This window comes from Eumetopias jubatus, unplaced genomic scaffold (genome assembly GCF_037043125.1).
Source record: "Eumetopias jubatus isolate StellerSeaLion01/CBP00866 unplaced genomic scaffold, mEumJub1_p1.0 scaffold_17, whole genome shotgun sequence".
In the NCBI taxonomy this organism is placed as follows: Eukaryota; Metazoa; Chordata; class Mammalia; order Carnivora; family Otariidae; genus Eumetopias; species Eumetopias jubatus.
In genome coordinates, this window is record NW_028274823.1 from 17361982 (window position 1) to 17376721 (window position 14740).

Sequence of the window (14740 nt, forward strand, 5' to 3'; positions counted from 1 at the left end):
TCCACAAAACTAAAGGAAAGCGTGATTATCAAAGTAAAGGAAGGTATGACGACAGTGTTGCATTACATAGAGAACATAAGTGAGGAGATAAAAATTGTAAAAAAGTGAATGGAAGTCTTGGAGTTTAAAAATATAACTGAGGAATTCACTAAAGAGAATGAGAAGACAAGTCACAGACTGACATTCTGATAAAGGACAATTATCTAAGAAGTCAACAATAAGAAAATGAGAAATCTGATTTTTAAAAGGACCAAAGATGTGAACAGACACCTCACCAAAGAAGATATACTGATGGCAAATGAGTATATGAAAAGATGCTCATCATCACATGTCATGAGGGAAAGGCAAATTAAAGAAACGAGAGATACCGCTGCACCCCTATTAGAATGGCCAAAATCTAGCATGCCAACACCAAATGGTGATGGAGACATGGAGCCACAGGAACTCTCATTCATAGCTGGTGGGAATGCAAAGTGGTACAGCCACTTTGGAAGACAGTTTGGCAATTTCTTAGAAAACTAACCATATGTGTGTGTGTGTGTGTGTGTGTGTGTGTATTTTATCACATCCAGCAATTGTACTCCTTGGTATTTACCCAAATGAGTTGAAACCTTATGTCCACACAAAAGTCTGCACACAGATGTTTATATAGTAGCTTTATTCATAGTTGCCAGAACTTGGAAGCAACCAGGATGTCCTTCCAGTTAGATGAATGGATAAATAAACTGCGATACATCTAGATAATGGAATATTATTTGGCCCTAAAAGAAATGAGGTGTCAAGCCATGACACGATATGGTGGAATCTTAAATGCATACTACCTATTTGGGAGAAAGAAACCTAGCTGGAAAGGCTACATATTCTGATTCCGACCATATGACATTCTAGAAAAGGGAAAACCATGGAGATGGGGAAAAAATCTGTAGATGTCAAGGGATAGGTGGGATGGAAGGGTGAATAGGCAGAGGATATTTAGGGCAGTGAAACTATTCTATATGATACTATAATGGTGGATACGTATCACTATACATTTGTCAAACTATAGAATATATAACAGCAAGAGTGAAGCCTAGTGGAAGATATGGGCTTTGGGTAATAATGATGTATCAATGCAGATTCATCAATTATAACAAATGTACCACTCTAGTGTAGGATATTGTTAGTGGGGAAGGCTGTGCATGTGTGTGAGGGGTAGCAGATATATGGGAAATCTCTGTACTTTCTGCTCAATTTTGCTGTAAACCTAAAACTGCTGTAAAAAATCAAGTCCATTAAATTTGCCAGAGGCTCGACAGCATATTTGAACTAGCAGAAGAAAGAAGTTAGTGAACTTGAAGATAAATCAATAGAAATGATGCCAGCAGAAGAACAGAGAGCAAAAGGAATGAATAGAAATGAACAGTACCTCAGGGAAATGGGGACACCGTCAAGCACATCAACAGGATAACTGGAAAGAGAAGAGAGAGAAAGGAACAGAAAAATTATCAAAGAAATAAAAAATGTCCCAAATTTGTTGAAAAATAATATCCTGCACATCCAAGAGATTAAGCTCAAAATAGGATAGAAACAGAGGTGTATGAATAGATACATCATGGTAAAAATTATGAAAGTCAAAGATGACAGAAAAATCTTGAAAGCAGTAAGAGAAAAATAATGTGTTACATGCAAGAGAATCCCAATAAGCTTAGCAGAAAAGATAGAGGCCAGAGGCAAGGAGAATAACATATTCAAAGTGCTCAAAGACAAAAACTGTCAACCAAATAGAGTTAGTATAGAGCCCACAAGTTAAAGCTTTAGTAAAGCATTAGTAAAGGTCCACAACAAGACTGATCTCATGTCAGATCGACTTGCTACAAGCCTGGGAGTTTCCCATGAACTCCATGAGTTCACCAGAACAATTCACAGACCTCAGGAAAATATCTGAATGAAGAGACATGTAGGGTGAGGTCTGGGAGGATCCCAAACATAGGGCTTCTTTGCCTTCTCCCCATGGAATCAGCGTCTCTCACCCTCTTGGCACATTGATGTGTTCACCAACTAGGAGACTCCACCAGTTGTGTCCAGAGTTTTTATTAGGATTACATTACATAGGCATGATTTACTGAACATTGACCATGTGCTTGAACTCTAGCTCCAGCCCTGCCTTCTCCTCCTCGGAGGTCAGGAAATCAGATTGATGTCATGTAGCTCAAAGCTTCAACCCTCTAATCACATGGCTAGTCCTTCAAACTGTGATCAGCCCCCATCCTGAAGCTACCCAGGGGCTCACCAGGAGTCATCCTTAGCATAAACTTAGACATGACCCAAGAGGCTCATAAACAACAAAGACACTTCATCACTCAGGAGATTCCAAGGGTTTTAGAAGCTCCATGCCAGGAACCTTAGGCAATGTCCAGGCAAATTCTTTATTATACAACAGTCATGGCATGCCATTCTTTTGTTTTTTTAATTTTTTATTGTTATGTTAATATGCCATTCTTTTTATATGTTGCTAAATTCAGTGTGTTAGATTTTTTTTTCCAGTTAGATTTATTTTGTTGAGGATTTGTACATCTGTATTCATAAGAGATACTGGTTTGTAGTTTTCTTGTGACGTGTTTCTCTTGTTTGGGTACCAGCCTCATAGAATGAGTTGGGGAGTGTTTTGCTACTTTTTGGAAGAGTTTTGTGAAGAATTAGTATTCATCTTGAAACACTTAGCAGAATTTACCAGTGAAGCTATCTGTTCTTGGGAATATTTTTGTGGGAAGTTTTTAAATTACTAATTCAATCTATTAACTTGTATAGATCTTTGAATGTTTTCTATTTCTTCTTGAGTCAGTTTCAGTCAATGTCTTTGTGGGAATATGCTCATTTTATTAAAGTTATTAATATTTTTCATTTGTAATCCTTTGTACTTCTGTAAGATTGGTGGTAATGTTCCCCCTTTCATTTCTGCTGCTCTGTATCACTGTTCTGGAGATGGGAGTGGGGATAGAGGCCTGCTTTGGGGGAGTGACACCCGGGCTTTGTGAGGAGGGCACTGGGTGGGGTGATAGCCTCTGGTCTTTCTGGTTTGCATCTGGCGTGGAACCTCTGCCCTAAGTGAGGTGGGCTGAGAGTGTCCAGGGTCCCAGTATTCTTGGCTTGCCATGCCTAGAGTAGAGCCTCCACTATAGGAGTGGCCATGGGTGAAGGAAGGGAGACCCTGATTTCTTGCATGCACCTGGAATTTAGCTTTTTCAACACCCAGGTTGGGGAGATGAGAATATTGGCAGCCTGCCTTCCTGGGGGATCCTCTGCAGCCCTCTCCTGGGAACCAGGGAAGAGGGAGTCTGAACTTCTTGGTCACACCCACTGGGGTGGAGGTTCTGTCATACTGATCTGGGGAGGGGGGCGGGAGTGGGTCATGGCTCTAGTGTCACAGATTCTCAAGCTTTTTACCTAGATTTAGATTTTCTTGTATAAGTGTTTCTTCATTTGCTCTATGCCCTTGGAACAATTTATAGGAATTTTAGATGGTTATTTATAAACAATTTTTACCAGTTACGGTCGTTCAATGGAGAGAGGGTCCTCAGAACTCCTCATGTGATGTTCTGGAAGTATGCCTAATCTCTACTATTAGCTGTTCTTTTCATAGAATGCCCTGCTTAATTCTTGACTTATGGCTTCAGGTGGCCGTGAATGGCTCAGAGAGGTCTGACAGAAAACAGAAGGCTGAGGAAGAGAACCTAGGAGGCATATATGTGGGGAATTAGTATTGATTTGAAGACAATGCTAAAATATGAAATGATTAACTTTGAAAGGAGAAGGTTAAGGGTATGAAGAGCTAGTATATATGTTCATTGAGCAACAAACAAGTGGAATGCTTTATAATGCAGAGCAAGGTACTTAGACACAAGAAATCCTCTCCTTGCAAGGTTGTTAAATAATAGAATGTACTACCCATAAAGGTTGCAGAATTGCATTTTAAAACAGGCTAGACCCTTGTTTTTAGATCTCATGAGTGACTAAAATGCAACTTTTCTATCACCTCATTCATTACGATAAAATCTGACAGAGGCACTTTATTAACACAAATTATCAAAATAACTTTGGTGTTGTACCTCTCACCTACCACTCTGAACCACAGCGAAACACCCAAGAATATCTTACAGTTTGTAATAGCAAGGTGCAAGTAAACCAAATAAGGTTCTGGGCCACGTGGGTGATTATTTTTTCTTCCTCCAGGAAGTTAAACAAATAAAAGCAGCTGTCTTTTCTACTTGCTTCCCTGCAAGGCTGACTTAGGTGTGTTGCTGCCCAAAGACTGGGGGCACAGAGTAAACAGCCTCGTTAGATCCCTTGCAATGCTTGGATTCTTAGGTCATGTCAGCTTCCTGAACTTGGGTAAGCTATTGTTTTTTTTCCCCTCTCCAGGAATGGGGAGATAAACTACACTTCAAATATTTACCCTCCTTATCTTTCTTGTTCTAATAAGGGACTCGGTTGTGCTGCCGTTTCCAACGAAATGCCTAATATAGAACTAGTTGAATTTAAAGAGGTAGCTGTTATTTAACGAGATGATGCTTTTCAAATTAAAATCTTAAAAATATTAGGGTCAATGAATGCTCTCTTGTGTTGGCAGGATTGTGGAACTTGACCTTTCCACTCTAAGGGCAAATCAGTGTTTTCTTCAATAAGAGGAAGAACAAACAACAGACACAGTGATAATGTCTAGCAGTTTCTCTTAGCAATAAAATGAAATTAAAATATGCGGGGCATAGATTTAAATTGTAATTTGCAAAGTTTAACTTAACTACTTATTAAAGTTGTGCTCTAAGCTTGCCTGGAACTTGAGTTTGGGGTCAAAAAAGGGGACACTACAACTGGCCCAATATACACACCCACAAATGATACACACTAAATTATGTATGTAGGCCACAATTATATATATGTATATATATATTTATTTATATTATACATATATATCCATACATACACACACACACATATAGATAGTGATATATCCATAGTTATTATAACTAAACCATACCTAGATCTAGATAGATCTATATCAAGGAACTCGAATAACTGAAATGACAAGGAGATATATTTCCCAAGTTTGGCAAGCTGAACCTTGTCTTTTGGCACTGGGAGTAAGCCCTCGTCAGAATCCAGTGATGTGGCAGTGCTGCTGATTTGTGTTCAAGAAGGGGAGAAGCCCCTCAAGATAAAGAAACAGGATTGTTTCAAATCAGTTTTAAAATCATCAGGTGTTAGTGAAACTAGGATGAGAATTTTTTTTTCACATTAATGAATATTATAAAGTGCTAAGGCATAAGCATGGTTTGAAGGTCATGGGAAATGTCTTTAAGCTAAAAGTGAAACCCTACCTGAACATAAAAGAGGTCACTTAAAGTGCTTTGGCAAAGAGCAAAATGAAGTACAGTGTGCGTTCCTGTGAAAAATTGATGTCTTATCTTAGTTTCACTAAAACCTGATGATTGAAAAACTGATTTGAAGCAATCTGTTGATTTACTTTGAGGGGCTCACTGCCCTCCTGGACAGCAATCAGCCGCACTGACACGTCACTGGATGCCAATGAGGCTTGCTCTCTAGATGGACAGGCAATTTCAGACTGTGGGAGTTTGGAGATACATTTGCTTATCATGCCGGTCATCCAAGTTCCTTGATTCCTTAACAGCTGACAAGATAAGAATTGAGCACAAAATATCCTCAATGTCTAGATGTACTCCCTGTGTCATGAAAAAAAATCACGTAATAAAGAGCAATTTATTTTTTGGAAAGCTGTTAAGTTCAAGGTCATGAATCTGTAAAATAGCACAATGACTGTATGTTGGATAACCCATGATTTTTTAAATAAACCTCCATTTAAACAAATTTTAAAAATATTCTAAATGAGGTTTTATATACATAAAGAGTATTTCAAATATTTTTGTGGCATATTCATTAAGAAAAAAAAAGGGGATGAATATCCAATTTTCCCCCCCTTAAGATTCTTTTAAGTCTGGGTAATTTCTTACCCAGTTAGGAGTTCAAAAAACAATTGAATTAGCTAGAGAATGGAGTTGCACAACGTTATTTACACTAACAAGGTTGCCTTTGGTGAGATAAAAGTGTTCTGAATAATTTTCTCAGTCCTATTAAAACTCTGTGTATTTTTAAATGTACGAAAATTTATTTTTAAATAAACGAGTTGGTTTATAGGGATGGGTTTCACCCTAAAAAAATAAAGTCCCAGGGTGTCAATAACAAACTATTATTTTGAAGTAAAGCTAAACAAGCAGATTTTCCCCTGTGTATTCCAAACTGCATAATCTTCAAATGGCTCAGAACCGAAGTCTTTGGGTTGAGTTCCCCACGTAGGAAAAACACATCAACTGTCTTTGAGTCTCTATCTGAAGACAGACCTCTCTTCACGGGTGGAAAGGTCCATGTTCTCCATGGCACGAATGACTCCATGGAGTCATTGGAGTATTCACTGGTTGTGAGTCACTGGGCTAAGTGCTTTTCTAATGTTATACAATGATTCCGTGAGGTAATAATATCTGGTTTAACAGATGAGGAAACAATGTCAGTGGAGAGGAAGTAACTTGCTCATGATCATTCTGTGATTAAGTGATGGTGTGAGGTCAGCTGGTACAAGGTTGGTGTGTTCTAGACAAAATAATAAACCTTGTGACAGGTTTACTCTCGTTTGCATGATTTCTCTTCACAGAGTCTAAAATAACCAGTATAGGCTTTTTTCCCCCTCCCACAAATATTTCTGTATTCAATCCTGTTTCTCATATTACTCTTCATTACCCTTCTGCTTACATTTTTCAGGATGCACACACAGCAAGCAATGTGATTGTGGGAAACACAAGTAATCCTTTTCTCACTTCAGTTTACTTGAAAAACTTGTAATATTGTAAAATTCCAAACAGTAAAAAAAATATATAGGGTAAATAAATACGAATCCTTCCCTATCCCCCATATTCAACTCTATGCAGTTATTAGGGTTTGTCGTATCCTTCCATTTATCTATTCCTTTTTTTTTTTTTAAATCCCTATACATATGCAGGCAGTTCTTGCTCCAAATAATTCTGACGTGCCCAGCTTCAGTTCCAACAGTTTCAATAACACCACTCCCTCAAGAACACTGTTCTAATTTCAGCTGCAGGGATTATTGACTATAGTCATCTAAGTACAAACTTCACTGTTAGCTCTTCAGTCCACAAATCACTGTGTAATAACAGATGTGTCCCATGATCAGTGACCAATAAATGTCACTTCTTCTAAAGTCTGTTGGTGACTGGTCGCTGTGTGTGATTGATTGTACACAGACAGCAAAGCGTGTAGTTGTGGTGACTTCTTGTCGGATAACCAAAAGAGGGATTTGGCCATCAAGACAGGAAGTCCAGCAAAGAAACGAAACACGTACACACTGGAAGTGACATTTGAGTTGAATGTAGGTGGAGTGAGAGCTGGCCTTGGGAATGCTGTTGTTATCTGATAGACTCGATGTGTACCCAGGGACACTGATGGAGGGTGACTTGAAGTCCATGAGGAAGTAGCTGTGATGAGAAGGCTGATGTCCCAGAAGAAGTGATGATGGAAAAAAGCTTCACATTAAGGAAACCGTGGGAGATAGAGCACAGCATTGAAAACACGGATGAAAATTTTGGAAGCTGATCCAACCTTAGAAAGGCAAAAGATGATTTGCCTTTGAGAAAAATACTTGCTATTACAAATTTTATGATGAGGAGGAAGCAGGCACTGTTCAAATACTTTTGGTAAGTTTTCTTACAAAGAAAAGTTTAATTCTCAACATTCGTAAAGTACAGCGTGATAATATTAGCTTTATTTTTTCATTTTCTCATACTTTCATAATTCAGTGGGAGGCCTTTACTCTTATTTACCTTGTTTCAGCAATTACCCTTTTGGTTTATTTATTCATTCTTATCTCTCCTTTCAAGTACAATGCAAGCTCTATAGCAAGGACCTTGTCTGATGTGTTCATCACTGGACCTAGCGACATAAGAAATGCTCAGTAAATAGCTGAATGGATGGATTTGCATTTGATTTAGTGAAGTGAGCATCTTCTCATTGCTTTCTTTTATGAGCTGTATGCTCACATTCTCTGCCTATTTTCTAACGGGGGTATGTTTCATAGGATATATGATCTTCTGTTAACACACACACACTTGAAATATATATATAGTTCATATGAGCTCCTCATATGATTAATTTTATGTCCAATCTTATGTTTTGCAATACTTTTTCATTTTAACTTTTCATTTGTTCTCATTTGTTATACAGATGCCTAAAACTTTTATGTAGTCATACATATCAATCTTTCCCATTATTGCTTTTGGGTTTTAGGTCATACTTAGAAATGCCCTCCTCACCCCGACACTATATTCTCTTTCATTTCTTCTGGCATTTTGTATTCTTAAATTTATTGTCATTAATTCCTTTCAAATTCTGTAAATAGTGTTAAATGGAGATTTTTTTAAAAGATTTATTTATTTGAGAGACAGAGTGAGTAGAGGGACAAGGAGAGAATCTCAAGCAGACTCCCCACTGAGTGTGGAGCCTGATGTAGGGCTCAGTCTCACAACGCTGAGATCGTGACCTGAAATGAAATCAAGAGTTGGATGCTTAACCACCTGAGCCACTCAGGTGTCCCTAGAGATCTTTTTTCTTTTCAAATGTTCCCAAAACCATTTACTGAATAGATCGCCTTTCCTAAATGCAGTTTTTATACTTATGATTTTAATTACTGTAATTATGATTGCATGATTTTATTTGCTTGCAGGGTTTTTTTTTTTTAATTAAGTACCTACACTCATTTCCCCAAAAGTTCAAATACTAAATTGTGACTTAGATTTGTAAGCAGTAAAATTATCTCATGGTATATTTAAAACAGAAAGCATATTAAAAACAGAAACATGGCTTTAGAGAGAAAATATTTAATCTATTTCATGAAATAGTGCAAAGTTTTAGAAAAGAGGCATTAGGCATTAGTGTACAGTATAAATACATTCTTTTATAATCACACGTATTACACTTCTTTTGAGTTGGTAATGAAGGCTGGTGCACACATTCATTCTATATGATCTTCTGTTAACACATGTACTTGAAAAAGTCACTGAAAATAGTCTTGAAATATATGCAGAAATAGTGTTGTAAAAATATAGTAATCTGTCTACATGAAACACTTAAATATGCAGACCACATTAATTTTTAGAATTAGAGCATGAATGGAAATACCAGTATATGAAATTATAAATTGGATTTCATTGCATTTTTTTATCTTTGGAGGAAAAAATAAATGTAATCAAACCTTTGGAATGACAGATATGAAGTCAGCACAGCAGACCAACTCTATTCTCAAAAATAAATCAACTTTATCCACACAAAAGACAGCAGAGTCTGAGTCTCTAAATTTCACAAATTTATGAAATGTTACAATTTGGGAGTGTATTATACATACAGATCTCAAGCGCACAGAAAACTCTGATTTGTCTATAAACCACATGTAAAGTGATCACAGCAACGAAAACATTTCTAAGTTGGTTCTCAATGCGCCCTAACGGAACGTCAAATCTTTAAAAAAAATACTAACCTAAATATTCCTAAAATATTAGGAAGGTATATTGCAAATTAGAGAGAAATTAATCTTTAAATCACATGGAGTACTGTTCTCCTCTGGAAACTGAGATCTCATTAGGAAGTCTAGAAAAAAAATGTACTGCAACAAAACCATCTGCTCTGTTATTTGTGAAACCATAGTTCCTCACTGAAACTTCTACAGAAACTACTGTTGTTTTTAAAGAAAGGGAAGTCTAAGGTGTGGAGAGGAAGTGGTAATGTATGTTTTACAGGTAAATTTGGATGATGAATATCATAGGCATGCATGAACAGCACATTTCAACCCTATACAAGCAAAAACTCGTTAGTTTTGAATGGTATAATGAATGGCGCAGGCAGCCCATCCTGTAGATGCTCACAGCACGATTGTAATGACCACAAATTCTAACAAAAGATTGTTACATGGCAGAGTCCTTCTACATTTTCAGATAGGAACATGTCTATTTTTACCCTTCATTACCATACTTTATCAAACTGTTTTGCCCTGTATACTTTAGCATATATTTCTCATGAGCATAGCACGGTAGATAATCATAAAAAGACTGTCTAAACTGGGCATATTTAAATCTGAAGGCCGATTTTTTTTCCTACTTCTCAGCATTGAGGTCTCATGTCACTGTATTTCAAATCTTAGTATGTAACCAAGTATATTAAAACCAAAGGCAATAAATTGTCCATGTCATTCAGTCTCAAGTTTCAACATTAACAGATTTTGCTTCACTCTGTATTACTAAGAAACACCAGCTCTGTCAGTTGCTACTAAAAGAAGGAATTCGTACCATGCCCTGACAGTCACAAAAAGGCCTCAGTTTATGTTCGTTTAGTGTCTTTTAGGACACAGTTGCTGGTACAGGCAGGGAGGCCTATTTGGAAATACCTGTGATTCTTTCCTTTTGGTTGGGGGCTCTCAACACAACAAAACACCCCTTGGTGTACTTGAGAGCGACATGCCTCGAAGAGGGACACACCGGACAGTGGAGAACTCTAGGCAAACATTCCACAGCAAGGATGTAGAGTTCTCACTTTCCAGCTCTAACCTTTGAAAACAATTAAACCAAATCAGCACACGGAAAAATGGAAGGGTTGCAATCAGAAAAGCTGCCTAGCGCGGCCTCCTGGTCCACTGTACCCAGGCCCTCTGTGGTCAGACTGGCTGCCGGGAGGCCAGAAGCAGCCAGGGGAACCTGCAGGTCTGGTGGAGAAGGGCCAAGGTTTCCTGGTCACGGAACACATGCAGGCAGATCAGTAAGCCCCTACTGTGTAATACTGTTCTTTTAGATTATCCTATTGCAAGGAAATGGGGAAAACAAACTTCTAATTATTTAGGACAAAACAGTGACTTTTGGTTAGCGTGAATTCATTTAAATAAACTATGTATGTGCCCCAGGAGGAAGAGGAGTCTTGGTGATTAATAGTGAATTCTACTTCTGAAGTATGACACAATAGTTACTTTTTAAGTTGTACATTTCCTAATGGGTTTCAGGAATGGGATTTTATAACAATTAACACATTCTAATTAAATTAGCAGACTATCTAATGAAAAGATGTTTATAATCTTGTTCCTGGATGATCATGAACCACAGTGGTATATAAAATTTTGCTTCGTTCCCGTCAGTACCTAACTCTAGAATAGGCTGACCTGGTGAAAACTTTACTGTAATAGAATCACATATATTTGAGTCACTGGGGTGGAGGTTCTCATTCCAGTGTCATTTACGAAGCAAGTAGGCAGAGAACTTTATGTGCTTTATGTGTGTTAACAGGTTGGCCAAATATTATGCTTCTAGAACTCACTTTAGTTATTAAAAACAGAATGTTCTTAAATATGAAGATGTTTAGGGTCTGAGACAGCCTTGTGCTAAAAATTCAGTTATCCTTTATGACAAGGTCTTATAATTACCTTTTGAAGACCAATTAAAATAGCATTGTTGGAACTAACACTGAAAATCTACTTAATTCTTTAATACATCTGTCTGCCAAGAAAAATTCTGGATAATATTCGAATTTAAGAAAGAATGGTACATAAAATCTTTTGGGAAACAAAAGTATACAGACTGTTCCTAAGAGGGTAAAATGAAAAGTCCAAAGAGCTAATAGTTAAATGGATTTAACTTAAATTTAAAAAACAATCATCACTAGGACTTTTTGGATTCTTTGATTACTATTTACTATATATAGCTTTGAAAGACTGAGGTCTAAAAAACCCCGACTTTGGAGAGGCAGAGTAGTATGGTAGTGGAGCAGACTCATCCAGGCCCGGCCACTTCCTAAATGTGTGATCTCGAATCTATGTAACTGCTTAGAACTTTGTTGTTTCAGTTTCATCATCGGGGAGATAAGGAAAAACAGTATCTCTCTCAGAAGGCTGTTGTAAGGATTAAATGAGTTAATGCATAAAAAGCACTTAGAAAAGTGCCAGGCACATAGTAAGCACTCAATAAATTCAGCTATTTGTATTACTTTATTTAAATACTTAACAGAGGCTGAAGAAAGCATTCACAGAAGTACGTACTCTTTCTTAATTCTGCAGTTTGTTTTCACTCTCCATCTAGGAATAGAGGTAGGAATTAGGAGACCTATATTCAGATAAAACATAAGTCACTCACTATTCACCTTTTAGTCACTCCACGCAATTGGCTGAGCAACAGCCCACGCCAGGCCCCACTCCAGCATCAGGCATTATTCTGAGAACTTGAGTTATGTCACCCACATTTTCACATCTGTAAAATGGATGTAACATCTACTTGTCCGATTCATAGGTTACTTTGAAGCTCAAATGAGGCAAAATGCATGAAGGCACTTTGAAGACTTTGTAAAGCACCATCAGTGTGTTACAGGAATGGGGTGTAGGGTGAGTCTGTCTGGACCCTCTCAAAGGAAGTATATGACTTGTAATCCTGGGTCTGTTTAAGAAAATTTTCATAAAACTGTAGGTTTCTAACTATAACATCATTTATAAAGTAGTAATATACTTTATTATAAAACCGTTTCTCTTCCTGAATCCCAGCTCCATGGAGATTATTAACTTATCAAATAGTTGGCTGAGAAATATTTTCCTTTAGAAATTGTAGTTGCAAAGAAAATGTCAAGCTATGTGTTTATGGTCATAAATTATTATCATTATTAACTAAGTGAATAACTAGCAGTTCCATTAATTACTAAATACAAACACTATCGAAGCCTTACAGTGACCCCCATAAAACAGGTAGAAGAGCCCCACTGTATACGGTTAGAATCCTAGAGCCTGCAAAGCACATGCTCTCAACCACTATACCACATTACACTATAAAACCCCCAGAAGAAAAAGTCATGATCATTTCTGTCTTCACCAAATCACATAATTAAGAGAACCAACAGAACAAAGGGCTCCAAACTATGTTCTGATCCTTGGTAATAAGGATGACTTCAGAAAAGTTACATCAGTGCTTATAACTCAGTTCACTTTAGATCTTTAAAAATTGCTTCCAGTTTTCTTTTTCTGAAAATAACACATTGTTCACTGAAAAAAAATACAAGTAGAATTAAAATATTCATAATTTCATCACTCAGGAGAACCACTGTTGACATAATTCCTCTCCACATATTTTTATGCAATTGTGAACTATGGAATTTTCTGATAATTGTTCTTAAACATGCCAAATACAATGGTCAGACTGAAGTCTTTTTAATTGGCAGATATAATAAACTAATAAATTTTGTGCAGGCAGAAAATTATTACTGATATATATTTTCAATATTTTCCTAAATTTTCCAACATGGAAAAACAAGCAGAGAGTAGGTTATTTCAGTGATATTAACTCAAAACTATCCTGCCTGTGAGAGAAACTTAGGTGGGGATTCTTGATCTGTGTTACTCTCATCCACACATGGGAATTTTTTTTGGCTGTGTTAAGATTATAGCTTTCTGCAGACCCAATAATACCAGAACTATAGTGTATTAGAACAGTTAAGGAGAAATAATGTAATGTATGGGGATTAACATAACATAAAAAAAAAACTTTTGTTCAGAACCCGCCCCCCCCCCCCAAAAACACAGGTAAGGAGAAAATTGTTTGGTAGTCATTGAACTTTATCAAAGTTACACTTACGGGTGATTAAACTGTTAAGTTTTTCCTTGTGAATAGATTAAATATTTGCTTGAGGCAGCATATTTAAGATAAGCAAAATTCTTTTCAGGGATCATACTAATCCTGAGTATAAATTCAGGGAAAGAAAGTTCTACCACTTGTGAAAGGACATCACAAAGAGTGGTGGAAAAAGTGACAAAGCAGCACAATAATTTAGGTCCAAGATTCTAGGAATGATGTCAAAGTGTGTGTGATGCCACATTACTGGCACTTTAAGATGACTTATACTTACTCTTTTTAAACTATCACTGGGCATAATTTATACAAGAAGAGAAGCAAAAGTTAAAAAAACAATATGGAAGTCCTTATAGAAAGCAGAAGCCAGCCAAGGATCAAGTTTTTAAAAATAAACTTTCTAGTGCTTCCTCTTATGTAAGGGGTTTATGTTAGTCATAAGTTCTAGGAACCTATTTATACTGCTTTAGTAGGATTTACAAAAAATCATACTAAATCCATAGAAATAATATTTTTAATGTAAAATGGCGCAGACTGGTGACTGGGTAAGAATAAGAATGTTTAATAACCCATACTTTGCAAAGAGAAGTATAAGCTTAATACTAACTGAAAACTGTCTAGACAAAAAGAATATTACTAGATTCTGAGAAACATAATACAAAACTATATGTGTGCTTGCATATTATATTGAAAAATTAATTATCAGGTATTTCTGAATTAGATTAAAACTGCATATACTTCTTTCCCAGGGAGTGAAAATATTCTCATCATGTCCAACTGGAAATGAGAAGTATATTTCAAATGAGATTAAAACATGACTTCAGCCTATTCTCTGTAAAAGAGAGTATTAATGTTATACATCCCTTTATTACAGAATTCTTTTGTGGGAAGAAAAGGTTTATGAGGTTAATTATATATAATTTTAAACAAGATTCTTTTTAACTTTACATTTATACAACTCTTTAAAAATAGCCTTAGCAGGTTACAAATTGAATCAAAGTCAGTACTACATACTTCCTTACTTCAGAGGTTTAGGTAAC

At 36.7% G+C, this 14740-nt stretch overlaps 1 protein-coding gene across 1 annotated transcript in view; it reads right to left on the reverse strand.

Annotated features, from left to right (window-relative positions):
• Nucleotides 1–8920: 8920 nt before the first annotated feature.
• Nucleotides 8921–14740, reverse strand: part of NHLRC2 (NHL repeat containing 2) — a 59276-nt gene continuing 53456 nt past the window's right edge. Inside the window, exon 12 of the mRNA XM_028121802.2 lies at nt 8921–12166. Coding sequence (XP_027977603.2) covers nt 12137–12166 — 30 coding nt within the window. The 3' untranslated portion in view covers nt 8921–12136. The remainder of the gene's footprint in view (nt 12167–14740) is intronic.